General features: G+C 47.6%; 1 protein-coding gene across 2 annotated transcripts; it reads right to left on the bottom strand.

The window, feature by feature from the left end:
* Window positions 1-4,348: 4,348 nt before the first annotated feature.
* On the bottom strand, window positions 4,349-19,951 carry UBXN10 (UBX domain protein 10). Of its 2 annotated transcripts, XR_009214982.1 has the most exons (3): window positions 19,897-19,951; window positions 5,429-5,532; window positions 4,349-4,410 (listed from the first exon to the last, which is right to left on the bottom strand). XR_009214982.1 is itself a non-coding variant. In XM_032760995.2 (2 exons), exon 2 carries the CDS (start codon window positions 15,486-15,488, stop codon window positions 14,646-14,648), a length of 843 nt encoding a protein of 280 aa, XP_032616886.1. In that variant the 5' UTR covers window positions 15,489-15,503; window positions 19,897-19,951; the 3' UTR covers window positions 14,193-14,645. The 2 variants fall into 2 exon arrangements, 1 of the variants encoding a protein (XP_032616886.1); XM_032760995.2 differs by lacking the exons at window positions 4,349-4,410; window positions 5,429-5,532 and adding an exon at window positions 14,193-15,503.
* Window position 19,952: the final 1 nt, after the last annotated feature.

The following is a 19,952-nucleotide window of genomic DNA, read 5'->3' as shown; positions in this document are numbered from 1 at the left end:
ACTAAGGTGGGAGGACCCCTTGAGCCCAGGAGTTCAAGGCCAGCCTGGTCAACATAGCGAGACCCTGTCTCAAACAAAACAAAAGAAAACAATCACAACAAAAGAGAATCCACAAAAAGCTTATGCTTCAGTGCCTGACACACAGCAAGCGTTCGGGAGTATTTGCTGCCTTACGTTATTTAAGATACCATTATTGGGGGAGGACAGTATGCCTTTGTCTGAAAGGGGAAATAGAGGCAGAAGTCAAGGAGAACTGGTGGCCTTGGCCACTGCAGAAGGTCCCATCTGCTCTTGGGCATACCTGTCACAGGCCAAGCTGTGAAAGTGACAGTGACAATGACAGTGTTGGAGAAAGTGTTGGAAGAAGCCCAGACTGCATGTCCACGGGCACTGGTCAGGCACCAACAGCAGCCCTCCAGGGTATGTTGGCGGTCTGGGTTATGTGAAGACAGCAGTGGGGTTGCAAATACAAAGGCTCCAGGCTGTCCTTTATCCAAGAGCCTTATTCATTGCCTGGTGCCTTGCAGCAAGGCCCTGCTTACACTGCACCAGCCTCAGCGTAGGCCTCCAAACGGACCTCCATGCCTCCCGTCGGTCTCACCCTTGGCTGCCCTGCATGCAGCCGCCAGAGAGGCCCTTCTAAGATGAGCTTCTGACTTGGGTCCTGATACAGCCCTGGATTAAAATCGCCACTGGCTCTCTTTTGCCTACAGGTCAAATCCACACACCCTGGCGTGGTCTTCAGGGACCTTTGCAATCCCCTTGCCTAACTATCTCTCTGGAAGCGTTGGCACTAGCCACTCTGAACTCGCCACGTGCTGGGAGGGCAGGCCCTTTCTCCTTCCAAGCTCAGGACATGCCCTTTCCCCTGCCCGGAAGGCCCTTCCCTACCCCCTTCTCTGCCCAGCAAGCTCCTGTTTCACCAATCAAAACTCAGAGGCAGGGTGGCCTGCCTGTGTGGCCTTTGCTGACTTCTTCCAACAAGGGCCTTCCTGCGGCTACCTGGTAGGGCAACCCTCATACACCAGCTAAAACTCTTGTGCCTCCCTTATAAACGATGACCTCTTCCAGGGCAGGTCTGTGTCCCCGAGGCCTCGCCAGAACCTGATGTTTAACAGACATTAGGTGTTTGATGAATGCAGTGCCCTCTGTATGCAATGCCAGGGTTTACAGCAATTTTCTAAAAGTCTGACTTGATGGGTAAGACGCAGTGTTTGAATTGAGTAAAGGAATTTCTTTCTTTTTTTTTTTTTTTGAGACGGAGTCTTGCTCTGCCACCCAGGCTGGAGTGCAGTGGTATGACCTTGGCTCACTGCAAGCTCCGCCTCCCAGGTTCACGCCATTCTCCGGCCTCAGCCTCCCGAGTAGCTGGGACTACAGGTGCCCACCACCACGCCCGGCTTATTTTTTGTATTTTTAGTAGAGACAGGGTTTCACTGTGTTAGCCAAGATGGTCTCGGTCTCCTGACCTCGTGATCCACCTCGGCCTCCCAAAGTGCTGGGATTACAGGCGTGAGCCACCGCGCCAGGCCGAGTAAAGGAATTTCTTTTTTGTCTGTAGCCTAAGAAATAAAAACCTGTCTGATGGGCAGGAGGCGGGGGTTGGGGAGTTTCTCTTCTCCATCTTCTGTTGCCCCCTCAGACTCAGTTGCACCCCAGCTCTGAAAGGGACCCCCGGGAGTGTCTGCTATGGCTACTTTCCATCTCTGCCTTCGCACACTGTTTTGTGAAGGAACCTTCTGCTCGCCCGATATGTTTCCTGCTATTTGAGAGGTGGCCGCCCTTGCTGACCCCACTGCCACTTTCTGCATGGGGCTTGGGTATTGCAGAACAATGTAGCCTGGCCTTGGATAACACTCTTTGGGACTTGCCATATGTGGTCTCTTTCAGCCTCCTTCAAAGGCACAGTGTGAACATTTACACCAGAAATTGTCCTAGACATGAAAGTTGTGTCATTAATGATTAAAGGATGGTAAACACCATGTAATCACCTCCTCATTTTTGTACTAACAAAATGCCAAAGCACTAGGGCCTGGACTTGAAATGTCCTCTGAACTCTGTAGCAGGGGCTCTCATCTTGGGTTGGGGGGGTCAAAGTATTTCAGAACCACCCGCCGGTTTTTCCTGCACAGATGGGCTGGCTGATCCTGGTGCCCCTTCCCCCCTGCCCCCCCAGATTCTAAATGCCCCTCCTCACCCCTTTGCCTCCTCTGTCCTACCGCAGTCACTGAGCAGGATTTCGCCACTAGAGACACTGGGCCTGAATTCCAGCCCTCTGCTCAGTGGCTGTGCCACCTTGGCCAAGTTGCTCTTCCTCTCTGAGTCCCATTTCCTCCTCTGTAGAATGGAGGTAAGACGTTTGTCTCAGGGGAACACCCTGAAGATCAAACGAGAGTCTATGAAGTTCTTAGTAGACACCAAAAACAAGTTCGTTCCATTCTCCTTATCCCTCCCTTGTTTGAGCTAGAAATTCACCCCAGGTTCCACTGAAGAAACAGCACCCCAGATGGCCAGGTAGGAAGTTCTCTGGGCACTTTCACTGTCTGGACAGTGCAGCTTCGACACAGAAAGAGTGAGGCCTTGGGCAAAACAGAGGCCATCTTCTTCTTCTTTCTACTGCCTGGGGAAAGCTCTACACACAGACCAGGCACTTCATGGCAAGGGGTTCCACAGATTTGAACTCATGTCTGGGCCAGCAGAGGTGGGGGGCATTGTGGTGCATTTCCATGGGGGGTGGTGAAAGGTAGTAAGCTCTCTAGGAGGTATGCCAGGTAGCGCTGTAGAGTGACCAAACGGCCTGGCTGTGAGAGAGGGACCAAGAAGAAGCACCTGGGGAGAGGGTGAAAGCTGACTGATGAGGCAGGGCCATAGCAGGGCTATGTTGGCAGTGGACAGAGAGCCCTTGGTGGCCCACCAGCCATTTGACTCCCTGCTCAGGGCTACTCCTCTTACTTTAAGGCTGCATTTGAGCACACTGCAAGCATGTCCACCCATGTTCTTGAGCTCACTGTTTTTAAAATGGAGACAAGTCCCTAGCTTACAAAGTGGTTGGCAAGGATGGTGACAATGATGCTGTCCAGGTGTCATGTTGGATGCTGAGAGCTTCATGTGTATCCACACGTTTAATTTCCACAACCCTGGGAGGTAAGTACACTAACAACCCGTGTTTTCAACACTGGGAACTAAGGCACAGAGAGGCTAACTAACTGCCCAAGGTGGCCTGATGGGTAGGTGGGAGACCTGGAATTGAGCCCTGGTGATCTGGGCCCGTGGAGCTTGCACTTCACCACCCATCATGCTATAGAAAGAGCTCTTTTTGCCTTTGCAACTTAAATGACTTTTTGTGGCTCAGGTTGTCCTCCGGTAGTTGAGGTTAAGTCAGCAGCACTGGCTTAGAGAAGATACATCTAGGAATCTGGAGATTCCTCTTCCTCTTAGATAATGAACCTTTAGGTTGCCATTTTCCAAAGGCCCCGAACCAATGCAAGAGGGGTGTGCTCTTGAGTTCATGGGACGCTCATTTATTATTCAATATGTGCTTACCAGCCAGGCACTGGGTGCCCGGGGCACAGACAGGCAAGGCCCCTGCTCTCATGAACCTTATATTGGGGTTGGGGAAACAGGTGATAAATAAAAAAGCCAACAAATAAGATAATTTCAGGTAATCATAAAAAAATGAAGAAAAGCAAAGGCAGGTTAATGGGGTACAGACTGAACAGTAGTTGGAGAAGGGGGAGGAGAATGGGGAAATGACACGCTGGTACAACAGGCAGGTTGTTCTGTAGGAATTTTGAACTCAACATTCCCTAATTCTGTGATCTCCTTCAGGCAGAGAAAATGTCATTTGACTTGTACAGCAACCTCTACACACACCCACTTGCCCAACCACCCTATCCTGACATAAGGTATGTCAGTTTAGGCATAGGCTAAGCATTAAATAAGGGAAGATGTTCTCCAAACGCCAGAGCTTCTGGAGCTCAGCTAGGCTGTGAGCCTCCTTGTTCACCTGGCCCCCAGTGTAAATGCTTCAGAAACATAGTCCCCTGCAGGCTGGCTACTGGCTGGGTCAGAGGGCTGATAGCAATTGTTGAATCTCAGATCTGAGCATTTTGCAGAAAAAAGCCTGTTTGCACTCACAACTTTGCACCCTTGCAACTTAAATGACTTTTTGTGCCTCAGGTTGTCCTCCGGTAGTTGAGGCTAAGTCAGCAGCACTAGCTTAGAGAAGATACATCTAGGAATCTGGAGATTCCTCTTCCTCTTAGATAATGTACCTTTAGGTTGCATTCCAAAGGCCCCGAACCAATGCACCAGGGGTGTGCTCAAGGCTGGGAGCTCCTGGAGGGCAGTGGGCACGTCTTCCTTTTTGTATCCCCAGTGCTTGGCACAAAGCAGGTGCTCAGCAAGTGTCTGTGGAGCAAACAAAGAGAGAAATGACAATAGAAGATGGATAGTTGCTAAAATAAAAATGAACATTTGTACCTATTTTTACAGGTGTCAAAGCATTCTCCATGCACATTATTTTGAAATTTATTCCCAAAATAAATATTTCCCAAAATGTATTCACCCAATGTCCTCTGGGTTACAGCTCCACCTTGGATCTGGACTCGGAACTGAGGCCACGGTGTTTTCCTTCAGAAGTGTGGTCCCTGAAAGGGACTCCAGCAAGGGCCATTTGAGTATTTGATTGCTTATGCGACACTGTCTCACTTGTAGGCTGGGCTTCCGTTCTTGTGAAAATGTGAACTATTTAGAAAACAGGAACCTACCTGTCTTCATGGTCCCTTGCTGCAAATAATATATTATCCTGATTAAGGTAATGAGAAACCTGCTCTGAAATATGTGGATGAGGACCAAAGCAGACGGGCTGAATTAATCTGTGTTTGCCAGCTCTACACAGAGTGCTGCAAGGAACTTTGGAAATCATGCCAGGCTCTTTGGGGATGGCATCATTGTGAGACAAGTCACTGTGAACTGGCTGAAGGGCTTGGGTGACTCAGATGACCTAAGTTAGTTTTGTGCCTATGATGCTGAATTGCTTTTTGTTTTTTAAAGCAGGATCTTTAACAGTTTCACTTCTGAGAGGTTGACACCTATTAACTACAGTGCCCACTGCTAGGCACCAAGAGGCACAGCAATGAATTAGCCACAAGCTGATCTTGCAGGGCTTTAAAGCCTTGTGGAAGAGGCCAGATGTGCACTGGTTCTTTCCTACTCAGCCCTTCGACCCTCAGCTCCTATGTTACTTTCCAGAGGCCTCCCCCATCCTCAATCTGTGATTCCATAATACCCTTGAATTGATTCATCATTCCACACTCACTGAGCAACTGCCCTGTGCCAGGCACTGTTTTAGGCACTGGGGATGCATCGGTGAAGAAAATTGACAATTGTGCTAATCTCATGATAGATACGATAGCTTTCTGTGTACCTCTCTGCTTCCCTGCACTGGGCTGGGAGCTCCTGGAGGGCAGTGGGCACATCTTTCTTTTTGTATCCCCAGTGCTTCGCATAAAGCAGGTGCTCAGCAAGTGTCTGTGGAGCAAATAAAGAGAGAAATGACCACAATAGAAGATGGGTAGTTGCTAAAATAAAAATGAGCATTTGTACCTATTTTTACAGGTGTCAAAAGCATTCTCCATGCACGTTATTTCATCTGACTCTTCACAACAACCCCTCACAGAGCACTTGTTTCCATTTGTGGGTGGGAAGATGGAGGCTTGGAGAAACAATGACCTACCCAGACGAAGAGCATGGGACACTTGATTCCGAATCCTCTGCTCTTTCTACACCACATCGGAGTGTTTTATAAAATGATTTGAGGGAGATAATGAGCTGGAGAAACTCAAGAGAGGGAGAGGTCTCTTCTGGCCAAGCTTCAGGGAAATCAGGGCTGAAGCTGACACGGAAAGGTGGCCTCCTGGCAAGTGGTGCTGGGGTCGAGGAAGAGGAAGCCTGAGCAAAGATATGAGAACAGGGCAGCCCTGGAGACTCACAAACCATAGGTGTTGGAAGGGACCTTGAAATGACCTCATCCAGCCCAGAAGTTCTTAGCCCAGCTGAGCCTTAGCATTCCCTGGGGAGTTTCTAAAAGAGTGGTTCCCAGAATCCAGCTCCAGAGACATTAATTCAGTTGATCTGGGGCAGATCTTTTTTAAAAGTTCCAGTCTTTTGGATGTGGAGTCCCCCTTTTAAAAATCCATTATTCTATTTTTGCCCATTAGACAGTCTTAGAATTCAAAAGCCATTTGGGAGGCGTTGCTGGCTACACTGAGTGGGGGTTACCCATCCCAATCTGTAGAAAGCGTGCTGTCTGGGATTTGCTGGTGACTTTCTGCATTTCCCCTAATGCTTGCAGCCTGGCCTTTGTCTGCCAGCCACACCCCCGTTTATACACTGGTCTTCCAGTTCCTCTGCCTGAATGTGAAGGGACAGCCTCTTGGGTGGACTGTGAATGTGCATGTGAGTTTCTCTCTTGAGCAGGTGTCTGTGACTCACACCTTGGACTTCTTGGAGGATGGGACTGAGGACTCTAGACAGGTTGATGCCAGATGCCATGGCTGGCAGGCCTGGTGGGGAATGATCTTAGCAGGGTAGTGTAGCCTGAACAGGCAAGACCAAGTGCAAGAGCATTTTCAGTAAGACCCACGAATGTCTCCTCAGTGGCAGTGGGGACAAGCGCTGTCTGCAGAGTGAACTGATTTCCTGTGCTCCCCGACTGGCCTTTGCCTCAACCTGCCTCTGACACCTCCTCCATTTTTTTTTTTTTAAATCCAAATTAAAAGGCATTGGAAAACCGTGGCTTGGTAGCCCTGGTCCTCAGACTGAATGCTAAAGGCTCTGACCAGGCTGCTGCGAAGTGGAGCAATCAGACATCCTTCCAGAGACTGTTTATTGTAGATGAAGAGGACTATTTCCTGCCACTGTTGTGCTAGTCAATATCTCACTTGACTATGGACAAATGAGATAAAAGGCTAGTATTGTTCTTACCATATATGCCCGTTTGAAATTCACATGGCTCTTCCCACTAGATTGGAAGTTCCTCGAGAGCAGAGACCAGTCTGGTTCATGGTCATGGTCATGTCCCATGTCTGTTGCATGTACATGTTCCATTTGTTGGCTCAACAAAAAGATATGTATTTAAATAAGATTTGATTCATTAAAATCTTGCATGCGTTTTCAAGACCATGTTCAAGACCATACATATTTTGAGAGGTGTAATGCTTCATGTAAATATGAATAGTAAGAACAAAGACATTTCTCTCTCAGCCCCCAGCAGTCCTACTTTCCTTGGCTTTAATTGGAATAGAGTGTCTGGATTATGACAACAAGGTAACTGTGCCCTCATGTTTTCATTTTAGTATTAAAAGCGTATTGAGAGGCACGGGAAATGTTAATACTTAATAGTAATCAGCAGCATGGGAAGTTTTTGAAGTTTAGTTTCCATTTTCAATCAACAAAATTAGGGAAAATTTTAAAAAGCAGTAACCACAAAACTGAAGACGCTACAATGAAGTTGTTACATGCTTTGCTATATAATGCGTTGAAAAGTAAAAGCAAAATCCATATAAATTTTCATATAATTTGACCTACCAATCCTATTCCTGGACATTTGTCCTAAAGAAGTAATTCAAAAGATGTAAAAGCTACCTAAATGAAGATTTCAGCATAGACTTCTATAGCAAAAAAAAAAAAAAAAATTGGAAACACATAGATGTTCCTTCCATAAAGGGAAAGTAGTTTAATAAATTATGGTACATCAACATGTTGAAGTATTACTCAGTCTTAAAATAATTATGAAGGCTGTAGATATTTGGAGAAAGAATATTTAACTGTGTTTGCTAAGATTACAAATGTTAAAAATATGCATGTGTGCCTACTGGCAAGAAAGTAATGTGCAACATAAATTTAGTCATTAAGAATGAAAAAAATATATGCAAAATATTAACAACAGTTATCTCTGACCAAAAGGATTATGGATGATTTTTATTTTCCTCTTTAATCTTCTCTATATTTCCCAAGTTTTCCATTTTTCAAAAAAAGCATGAGTTTTTGTTTTTGGCGAAGAATATAATGGCTTCTGTAAGAATGAGCCTTTTGTGCCTGGAAAAATAACGTATAACGATGATGTACATTATGGGTTAGCATTTACTTCAATGCTACTTTTACAATAAAATTATCACTTTTTAAAAAATAAATAGATTCTATACCCAGAAGCTGCCCACTTCTCATGACACCTGTGGGGACCACTCTGGTCATCATCTGTCACTTAGATTATGCTAATAGCTTCTACTTGGTCTTCTGCCTTTGCCTCATCTCAACTCGGCAGCCAAGAGCAGATTTGAAGGCACTCATCGGGCACCACTCCTCTGCTCAGCTGCCTGCGGTGGCTCTGCATCGGACTCAGAGTGACACTGTGTGTCTCCTGCCCCCATCTCTGACTGCTCTACCCACCTGGCTCCAGCCACACCCATTGCTGGTCCTTCCCCTAACAGGCTAGACGTGCTCTGTCCTGAGGACCTTTGCACCCCCCTCTTCCAGGAGCACTCTTCCCCCACCTGTCTACAGGCCAACAACCTTGTTTCCTTCTGATTCTTCACTTGGGTGTTCCTTGACCATCCGTGCCAATTCCCTGCCCCGCCCATGCTCTCCAGATCCCCACAGCCTGCTCTTCCTTCTTTCTTTCCTTTCCTTCCCTCCCTCCCTCCCTCCCTCCCTCCCTTCCTTCCTTCCTTCCTTCCTTTTTATTTTTTTGAGACAGAGTCTCAATCTGTTGCCCAGGCTGGAGTGCAGTGGCGCGATCTCAGCTCAATGCAACCTCTACCTCCCAGGTTCAAGCGATTCTCCTGCCTCAGCTTCCTGAGTAGCTGAGATTACAGGCACATGCCACCATGCCTGGCTAATTTTTGTATTTTTAGTAGAGACAGGGTTTCACCATGTTGGTCAGGCTGGTCTCGTGTACCTCCCTCCTTGGCCTCCCAAAGTGCTGGGATTACAGGCCTGAGCCACTGCGCCCAGCCTCTACTTTCTCTTTTCCATGGCATGTATCCTCTTCTACCATTCTATATTAATTATGTATATTCATTTTCTGTCTCCTCCCATTAGTATGGGGGAGGAGGGAGTTTTGGCCTGTTCTGTTCACTGATGAGCCTGATATGTGCCTGCCATCTAGGTGCTTAATATATATTTGTTGGATAAATTTGTTACGGATTATTTGAATCAGATGACAGCCTGCTGGGAACTCCATTAAGAACAAAAAAAGCACTGGGCGCAATGGCTCGAGCCTGTAATCCTAGCACTTTGGGAGGCTGAGGTGGGCTGACTGCCTGAGCTCAGGAGTTTGAGACCACCCTGAACAACATGGTGAGACCCCATCTCTACTAAAATACAAAAAATTAACTGGGCATGGTGGTGCGCAGCTGTAGTCCCAGCTACTCGGGAGTCTGAGGTGGGAGAATCGCTTGCACCCGGGATGCTGAGGTTGCAGTGAGCCGAGATTGCGCCACTGCACTCCAGCCTGGGTGACAGAGTGAGACTCCATCTAAAAACAAGAAAAGAAGAAGGAAAAGAGCGAGCTGAGGTCCAGGCCTCAGCTGGGGAAATCCTCTACAGAGTGGCCAAGAGTCCAGATCCAGAGTCTTCAGGACCTGCTATGCTTATGTCTGGTCTGGGCTGATATCCTCAGGATCCCAGGGTTGTATGCAGGTGGTGGGGTGGGGGCAGCAGTTTCCAGAGAATATGTCCCAGCTGGCAGGGTGGGCACCCCCGCCATTCTCCCAGGGTTCGTCTGCAGGTGGCTGGCCATTCTTGTTAACGGTGGCTAGAGCTAGAGCAGACCCAGGCTGTCTGCTGGAGGTGCTCACCAGCCAGAGTGGACCCATGACACCTACATCTCCCATCAAAGAGAACAAATGTCAGAGAGACGCAGCTCTTAGCCAGCCACAAAAGGGACCAAGGCCCCACTGCACAGATCCCCTCATATAAACATGAGGTGAGCATGAAAACTATGAAACTAGGAGCTTTATTAATTAAGCCCCAGAATGATGGCTTTGTTTGCCTTCCCAAGAAGAAATGCATCCCCAGTCAGCTGCTGGACTGGAATAAATGGAGGGAAGGGTGGCAAGAAAGGGAGGGATGAAGGACAGGAGATAGAGATAAACAATGTATTTAACTAGAACAAGGATTTCTTCTTAAGTAACCTTGGTCAGCAGTCATATCATAGACCTAGAGTTAGATGATACTTTTAACTTACATCTAAACATTAAGTGAAACAGTGACCTTAGTTTTATCTCTTAATTAAAGCAATGAATAGCTTTGATTTTCTCTGTACACTTTGTCCAAAAACACCCATGCATTTCCTTGATAGGAGTGTTCCTGCTGGTCAGTGTCTTTCCCCTGCCTGCCATGTGCTTTGCTGCATGGTGGTTGTTTGCTTGTTTGTTTTTGCGGAAACAATCCACGTTGGCGATATTGGTCAAGCTAAGTCCACCTGGGTAAATCCCAACTTGTCAAATACCCTCCTTTTTTTTCCTCCTTAAGAAAATGGATTATATGTCCAGAATCTGGCCACCTCTCATGACATCTCTGGCTACCACCCTGGCCCGAGCCACCATCACCTCTCTCTGGGGTCACCTTCATATCTCCAGCACTCCGTCTTCTATCTTCCACCCCAGCCCCTCAACACGGCAGCCAGAGGGCGCCTCTGAGCAGGACAGTCTGAAAGAGCCTTGCTCAGTTTTACCCGTGGGCATTTGTCACCACAGTCGTTCAGCCTCTTGGGATTGGATTTAAGTGTGTCCAAAAATACCTCCAGAGATTTGTGCTTCCGCGTCGACTGTTAGGAGGGCTGCTGCTTCCTAAACTGTTTGAACATAAAGGCACACAGATGAACGTCAGGGCTGGGAGAAGCTTCCCTAATCAGGAAAGGAAAGTGGCACGCCACCCGTGTAGACAGAAAATAAAACACCCAATTTTAGTTTTATGAGTGTTGTGTGTTGGTAACTGAGTCACCAAAAGTCTGTTCTCCTTTGATTGCTAACTCCTCCGAAGTGACCTCGGGCCTTCCCTGTTATATGGTGGGGTTTGCTTGGTTCTGGTTTCTGGATGAGAGTCAATAGGCTCATGAACTTTTAACTTTATTGTGGGGTGTTGCCTTAATGGACTAAGAAAACAGATGTTCCTGCTTAATTCTCAGAATGACTTCTAAACTAACACTAAAGCAAACTAATACAGCTTTCTTCATTATTCCGTTTAAAAGGTAGAAAAGTAGATCCTCTTACCATGTAAAAGGCTCTTTTATCCGAACTTCTTATGAGGACTTTATTTTAAAAACTAAGTAAAGAGAATCATCTTTGTCCCAAGAGGCAGGGTGGCTTTATTTGACATTAGAAACCCATTTAAAATGGCAGGTAAGAGCATGAACAAAAGCAAAGTTTGGTTCCTCGAATGCCTGCTTTTGTAACGCGGGTGGATCTGGCTCTAGTCTTTAAGGTTATGAATTGGAATGAGTGCCCCAAGGCTGCTCTTAGTTTCTCTGTCTGTGAAGCATTTTATATGGGAGCTCTGGGGTGACTCTGGGTCCACAGTCGTGTTCTCAAGCCATCTCTTCCGCAGGAGTGCCCTGGCTTGATGGCTGTTGGCTGGGTCCCCAGATACTCTCAGGGCAAGAACTGTTGTTATAACCACCTGCCATCTGCTGGTGCAAATTTTCTGGATTCTAGATGATGAATCACTTACTTCTCCTGCTGTTCCTTCTGCTGCCAAGACTAATTTACCTATTGGACTTTATGAGGGAATATACTGGAGTAATCTATCGTGAAGGTTTGTCCTATGCAAAGTTCCCACGCCATCACTAGAAAAGGTGGGGAAGAGTTTCCTTAGCATCTCCAGAAGGTGGGGAGAAGAGCCAGTAGTAACGATGTGGGATCCTCACTCTGGGGTCCTTTGCAGATAAAGCTATAGCCACTGACTTCAGTAAGGTTTGAGTTGAGTCCAATGGTGGGTTCATGTTTTCTTGCCAACACTTTCTTTTCAGGACACCCATACTTGTCTCAAAGTGTGGCACCGGGTAAGCCCTCAATGGCCATTGGTTAAATGAATAACTGAGGTCTATGACCCCAAATTTGGCAAGGCTGACCCACCCAAAGCCACCAAGAGGAGTGTGCTCGGCCACTTGAGCCCATTTAGGACAGGGGGCCTCAGCTGCAATGCAACATGTGGGGCCATCAGGAGGAACTCTGAATTCTGATTTAGTTTGTTCTTGCCAATCCTCAAAATCAGAGTACTTGGAATGATGTTTAGGAAAAACTCAGGTGACTCTTATCCAGACAAGCTAAGTGCTGTGGCAGAAGCTGAGGGCAGGAGCCCCGGAACTTCTGCAGTGGGCATCGGAAGTGTCTGGGGAGGAGGACTTGGTTCTAACAGTGGAACAAGTGCTTTCCCAATGAGAAAACTGAAGATCAGGCTAACACACCCCTCTGTCCAGTCGTGTGTGGGAGCTGAAGTCTTAGGTTAAAATACGAGATGCACTTCTCCACTGACTCAGTTTCACACAAGTTGGTTTTTATTGTTAGTATCATCTTTTGTCCAAAAAAAAAAAGTTTATTATGATGGTTTGAGTCTAGCTTTATTCACATATCCTAAAATATCCTAAAATATTTCTATGCTTATGCCTTCCACTTTTTCCCAACCCTAAAATTCTAAGCTCACCAGCAGCAGCAAACCCTAAGCGCAGAAGATTCTAACTCCTTCAAGCTTGCTCCATTTCACTCAAGTTTTTCTAAAGCTTTCCTGTCTGGAGAAATTACCAAGTCCCAGGTGGGTGGGATTTTATTCTTACCACAGAGTAGGTGTGATTTTATGGGAGGCTCTTCCCCCAGCCTCCTAGATCAGACACAGAGTTATGTGCTGGAGTCCTGGTGGGAAGTGAAATTCCTGTACTTTTAGGTGCTGGGCTCAAGTTCTGTCTGCTGTGGTCATTAACAGGAAGAGGTGGCCAGTTGTGTGGGCCTGCCCGAGGCACCACTGGCCCCAGCTGATCTTTCCAATCAAAGGAATGGCTGACCAAACCAGGATGGTATTAAGAAATTCTGTAAAACATTCAGAAATGACCTATTCTAGAGTGATCTGGGCAGGGTGGGATGCAGTTAGGACAAGACCAGCCTTCTTCTGAGCAAATGGCAGCGGTGCCCATCTCCACTGCTAAGCCTCAGTGTGCGAGAAAAAACACTCCCAACCATGCACCTTATCTGAGCACAAGATGCGCTTGTTGCTTGGGTAGCCACATTTATATGCTTCTGGAACTCCTGATTCCCGCCTTCTCTCTGTATACCCAGGAGGCGGGGGCACACACCAGAACTCAGGACTTTGTGTTGACCATGCTCTGGGGGAACATGCACAGAATGCCTGAGTGTTCCCTACTCTGAAGGATGATTTGGCCATAAAAGGGATCAGATGAGTCATGGAGTCTGGCTGAACTTGCAATAGAAGAGAACACTGGCAAATTGTCCACATCACCACTTCAAAGTTGGAAACACAAGACCCCGTGGTCTTCAAAGCAGCTCAGGCTAAGACAGGCTGATGTATTTCATGCCGGTCAACCAGATGCTTGGGCACATGGTCTCCCAGCACAGGCACAGCAAAGTAACACGAGACCAAGGCACCCCCCCACCCAGAGGTTCTAAGTCAGAACAGGCACCTCTGTCGCAGGTCCAAAGGACACACCATGTTTGAAGTGGGCAACACACTGAAACTGGGGAATAAAACAATTGCTCTACCCCCACATAAGCCAAGGAGGTTGTCAGTACAAACCTGTTTAGACTTATAGGTTTGTACATTTTAAAAACAAAAGATTCCATTACTGACAAAAGCAAAAGAAATCAGATTGCACTGGCTTTTCTCAGTTTTGGAAGAATTCAGCCCACAGAGTAGCTACCGGAAGTTGTAAACCTACTCAGTCTCTATTAAAAAGTAGCTACTGGGTAATCCATGCTCATGGAAGCAACTTACTTTCAAGCTTTAGGACTGTTTTAGAAATGCTGATGTTTTGGGGAAGAAAACCCATTCTTTCCTTAGATGCCACCTCACACAAATAGTAAATCCCTAAGAAACTGAGCATGCATGGCAAAGGGCTACTTCCAAAGACGGGGTCAACAGCCTGTTTAAAATACTCGCAAGAAACACAAATGCCAGTTAGATAGTTCCTACACCGTGGTTATTTACCAGACTAGAATCCTCTCTGGGAAACGTTTAATCCTGCATCAAATACAGACAGGAAAACATTGGCTTCAAGAGAATCACAGTTCACTGTAAAGGCAAGCTGGTGTTCCAAAAGGACCGTCAGTTTAGAAGGACCGTCAGTTTAGAAGGAAAGGAGAAGTCGTGATCACCGCTGTTTCAGGAGCAGCCTTGGTAACTTGCCAGTTACGCTGGTGGTGGAGAGAATGGAACAGCTGGAAGGGAGACTTCTTAGCACACTCGGTGCAGGCAGACTTCACTGCTTCAGAGGACACACAGTGGAGACGAGAGTCCCAAGCTTCCCAGCTGCACCAGGTCCACATGGCACTTGAAATAGGCTGCCTGGGAGGCCACGACACCCAAGCATGCTCCTTTGCTCAGAGACCCAGGACCTCAGCTGGGTGGCTGTGAACTCAGGGCCACCCTTCCCCATCTTCCAGTGAGATGCCCAGCACAGACTTGTGGGGGATTCTGCACTCTTGCAGAGATTTGGTGAGGTCAGAAAATCGCCTCCTGGGCACCTCCATTGTTTCAATGCTGCAGTGTCGGTAGGAGGTTTTGTTTTTCTGTTCAGCCACAGCAACGATGGTTTGCAAATCATCAGTTGGCCGGAAATGGTGTACAAACCTTTGGCCTGTTGGTGATCTGACAGCAAGCAGCAACCTTGGTTCTTGGTCCGATGGTTCCTCCAGATTTCCAGCCCTGGAAGAGCCCTGTTTCTTGGTTCGGACGATGAATTTCCTCTCCACGGCACAAGCTCGAGCTCTGGAATCTTCTTCACTTGTCTTCATGGTGCCCGTCTCCTCTTGGTAAAGAGCCCGGATGCTGCTCAGTTGCAGTGAGCTGGCCTTTTTGGCAACGGTTTCCACAGCCTCCTCCTCCAGGTTCTTTCTGTTGATGGAGGGAAGGACTGGATACTTATTGAGAGAAGAGGAAGCCCCAATGGGTACTTGCTGCAGCAGCTCAGGGATCTCATCAGAAGCTCCCTGGTTTGGAGATGTGGGTGCACAGGCTCCTGGTTTTTGGCTGCTTGGCGACTCATAGGGAATGGCTGGAGGCAGAGATGGTATATGATGAGCGCACACCTCCGTGCCCGGGGATTTTTGCAGACTCGGTCTTGCCCGTCGCTTGGCGGACTTGGGCCGTATCATGTGCATATTTAGTGAATTTGGCTGCCAAATGAGGTTGTCAACTGCTGTGCTGACAACAGTGCTACACTCAGGTGGTGCTATATTCACAGGGGCTTCTGTGGCCATTGCTTCTCGAGACCCCTAAGGAAGCAGGAAAAAAACAGGAGACCGTGGGTTAAACTTCCGGGGACTCCTAGATCCAAGCCATTCCCTCCCTGAGTGCCCAGAATAAGCACAAATTTCTGGCATCTAGTAAGGGGCACCAGCTGCAATTTATTCATTCAGGCATGCATTCATTTATTTTAGGCACTTTGTGAGAGATCAGCAAAACGAAGTCCTTGCAACGTAAATTATTGTAGTGAGGAAAGACAGGGGTTAAAACCCACAATTAAGTAGACATTTTCAAAGAGTAACAACCGCTATGAAGAAAATAAAAAGTATTGCACCAGAGCGTGATTAAGGTGGGGGACTAATTCTTATTCTTTTAGGAGGGGGGACGTTTCTGGTAAAAAACAGAAAACCTGCTGTGTTTCAATAAAACTTCATTTTTGGACTCTGAAATTTGAATTTCAGATAATTTTCATGTGTCACAAAATACTCTCTTTTGATTCTTTTTCAATGATTTAAAAATGTGAAAGCTATTCTTAGTTCATGAGCCACACAAAATAGGTGACGGGCCAGATTTGGGCTGTGGGCCATCATTTGTTGGTCCCTGTCCTACAGCAACTCTGGGCGCATGCTAATTCTACAGATGTATGAGCCAGAAAGGTAGTGATTTCCCGATGGTCACACAGCCAGCTGGTGGCAGAGCTGGAGATAGGACCCAGGTCTTGTGACACCCGGTCCTGTGTCTTCTGTACCCATACAAGCTGCTTCCTGAGCCCAGCACATCACATTCTGTATGTCTGCTAGCTGCTCACATTTCTTTTTCACTTTTTTCTTTTTTCTTTTTTTTTTTTTTTGAGACAGAGTCTCACTCCATCACTCAGGCTGCAATGCAGTGGCACCATCTCAGCTCATTGCAATCTCCACCTCCCAGGTTCAAGCAATTCTTGTGCTTCAGCCTCCTGAGCTGTTCAGACTTCTGTCTTCCCAGCTACCTGATAGGCACCCTGGGGCCTCTGTATTTGGATCTCCCACCAAAAGTCTGTGTGAGTGCTGGTTAAATCCACCGGAAGCAATGAACTGAAGCATGGTGGGAGGCGTGAACATTTCTCTGTGCAGACCCGGAATTGCTAAACCATGACACCTCCTCTTTCATTGCCATCTTGGTGGCCACTTCACTAACACTACTACCAGCACCTCCTCCTCCCAATCTCCAGTTCCATCTTCCCCTAAACATTGCAGACATCTTATTGGGCTCCCTGCCTCCCTCTGAATCCTGACCACCACTGTGACTCCTGCCTTCTCTGCTCGAAAGCTGACCTGGCCTCTCCTACCCTTCTAAAGACCTTCTGGTGACTTTCCAGTGACTCATGGTCCCCAAGAAACAGCATATTTGGGAGCAAACGGCAGAGGACCGGGTGTCACAAGGTGTGGGTTCAATTTCGGCTTCTCTGCCACTGGCTAGCTACCTGATCAAGGGGCAATCACTCTACCTGTCTGGCACAAAACTTTCCTCATCTATCAAATTAGCTAAATGATCTTAGAGGTATTACTGAAATACCTCAGAACATCAGTCTTTGTGTCTGTAACATGAGGATAATAACATGAAATAATGTAGGTAAGGTGGGAAGCACTAGGCTTAGTGCATGGTAGAAACTTAATTAAATGTTAAGCGCTTTTTGTTGCTGTTGTTGTTTGCTTTGGGTTGTCTGTTTAGTGCTTTCTATGTGCTAAGTTCAAAAGCCTTCCTTGTTTTGCTCTAGAACTTTTCCCCTTGTGTCCTCGGTGATTCTACTCCTAGTCAACTAGCCGGGTGAGTCCTGAAACTCATGCCTGCCCTGTCCACTGCACAGAAATGCAGGGAGGTGGACGGCAATGAGCTACCACCTATGCAGTTGCCTCAAAAACATGTGAAAAAAAAATCCTGAGTTGATCACTTCTCTTCTAATTGCACATTTTACTTACCTCAAATTCACTTCCCGCAGAATGATTTGCACTTCCTGCAAATTCACTCCTTTCATCACAAAATCTTGAACAACGTAATCTGAGCCTCTCAGGGTTTGTATTCTAACCTTACCATTCTGCACATGTAACCACTGCTGCCTAATTTTAGGGAGTATCTGCTTCCTCTCCACTCAAACCAGGACCAAACACAACACAATATCCCTGTATCTTCCTGATGTCCTGCTCAATTCAAAATCTTGGACAAAGCTACCCTCTTTTAAAGGCCTCTATGTCTGCTGCATTCTACTCACAGCCTGAGTCTCTCTCCGCTCCCGTTTTCCACTTCTCCCTCGTCTTTCACACCCAGTCTGGCTGCTAGTAGCTCAGGAGCCTTCCCCTTAGCAAAGTTTTGGCATCAAAAAAGACTGCCCATCTCCTTGTTAATTTCATCTATTTTCTGATCAACTGTGAAAAATGTGTTTTTCCCCCTTTAGTCTCGTTCTCAAGTCTTTCTCTGGCAATTAGCAGCTCTGCACTTTCACTCAGGATGGCAGGAGAAGGTCATAACTGTCCAACTGTTCTGCCAAAGATAAGCTCCACAGGCAAACCCACGCCCCTCTCGGCCCACCCTCCCCACTTGTGGAATGGCTATTAATTTGCCACAGCTTCTACAGAATTATCACAGGCTTGGCTTCCAACACCCACACATGCCTCAGGAAGGTTTAACTGTCAGTGAGTTTGGTAACTTAGAAACCTCTTCCTTAACAACTTTGATGAGGAGAGTCATGTGTTCTCACAGGCTCTCTGCGGGATTATTTTTAACAGTAAAACTTGAGTATGTGCATGCACTTTCTATACCTTTTGGTTCTATATAATTATCCATGTTCAGGGGGTGTCATATTCAAGACACCCTGGTCATAAGATAACATGACTGTGAGCTATCTCAGAGAAAAACCTCAATTATGACTAATTCCTAGGAGCCCACTCATGGTTATTTAGAGACTAACACCTCCTTCAGGTAAAACCATTATATCCAACCTGCTTTCATAACCCACTGCCTCCTCCCGAGCACAGGGACCATCTGTTACACGGAGGGAACACCAGCTCTCCCCAGCATCCATCACATAGGGATGGGGCGGTGGGGAAACAGGTGTTTGGGGATCTGGGCCAACTGTGCTTTTATATTCACACCTCGGGTCCTGAACCCTGCCCACCACCCTTAGTCCAGGAAGGCTCCTAGCAGCAGCCGTGATTATCCCTGCTCAGTTCATTTCACCACCTCTAGGCCTGGCAGCCGCTCAACCACAAACTGATTTGACAAGATCTAGGCGTAGGCATCTATCAAGCTGCCAAGCTGAATAGGCGAGTGGCCTGTTTACTTAAACACAATAGCTGCACCCCAGCGGCCTGCTAGGAGTCAGGAAGCAAACACTGCCAACTGTTTCCAAGAAGTTGCCAGAAGGGCAGGTGCCCATTCCTTAAGATTCATCACCAAATCAACTGGAAAGAAGGAAATGTGGATGGGAGAAGCTAAAGCAGGGCTCCTGCTTTCTAAGGGTGCCCACCACCCACCACAGGGTCAGACCACCCTATTTCACTCACAACCCAAATCTAAGCCTACAGTATATGCAGTAAAATATAACCACCTACACACCATCTGCTGGTATATACCAAGATACATACATTTGAATTGGTCTTTTAAAACTGTATCAGTTAATCCTATCCGTTGCCATCCCGCCCCCCCCAACCCACACCCCCACCGGGCTTTCAGGATAAAAATGCTCTGAAGAACCAACAGGAGATGGTGATTGGCCTGAGAATGAAAAAACTCTGGTACCATTCCCAGTTCTACCCCAAACTAGTGATTAGAATACACTGTCCTATGCAGAGTGCCACACTGAACCACAAGCCACCAAGTGATCAAATGTTTGGATAGAGAATTGGGGATGATTCCAGCGTCAGAAGGGCAGGGAGGTGGTGGGGATAACTCAATTATGTCCAAGTTCCTGCGCCCTAGAAGGCAACAGGCTTAAGGGGCAGAGGAGGGATCTGGGGGAGGGGCGAGAAAGAGCGTTTAGAAAGCGTGAATTGACTTCAGTGAAAGAGCACAGGACTGGGGGTGGGTCCATCTGGTTCCGGTCTCTGCCCTGCCGGAGACTGGGACATCCTTTTCTCTCCCTGGGTCTGTGTCCCCGTCGCTACATCCCAGCCTGGAGGGCACGGCCAAGCGGTTGCATAGGTCCCTCGGTTTCTGCAGAGCCCGGGAGTCACCCTATTTTGGTAAAGGTGAGCTCTGGCCAGGCTTGCTTTGCCTCCGGAGCAGACTTCTCTCCAGGCTCCTCGCCCGTCTCCCGGGGTTCGCGTCCCCGGGGTTGGGTCTGGGGAGGCCCTCCCTGGTGATGTGCTGGGGGCTCGGGGACTGGCCTCCCCCGGCCCCTTCCAGGCCAGGCGGAGGCCAGGGGCGGGATCGGGCAGCCGCGCTCACCTAGCCGTTCCGCTCCATCCGCCGCCTGCGCCCGGCTCTGTCCTGCTGGTAAACAG

This window comes from Hylobates moloch, unplaced genomic scaffold (genome assembly GCF_009828535.3).
Source record: "Hylobates moloch isolate HMO894 unplaced genomic scaffold, HMol_V3 SCAFFOLD_9, whole genome shotgun sequence".
Taxonomy (NCBI): Eukaryota; Metazoa; Chordata; class Mammalia; order Primates; family Hylobatidae; genus Hylobates; species Hylobates moloch.
The sequence above is the reverse complement of the archived record's forward strand: the minus strand, read 5'-3'. Positions and strand labels throughout refer to the sequence as shown.

Coding starts and splice junctions, on each gene's coding strand:
- UBXN10 (XM_032760995.2), bottom strand. CDS start 15,488: ATGGCCACAGAAGCCCCTGTGAATATAGCACCACCTGAGTGTAGCACT.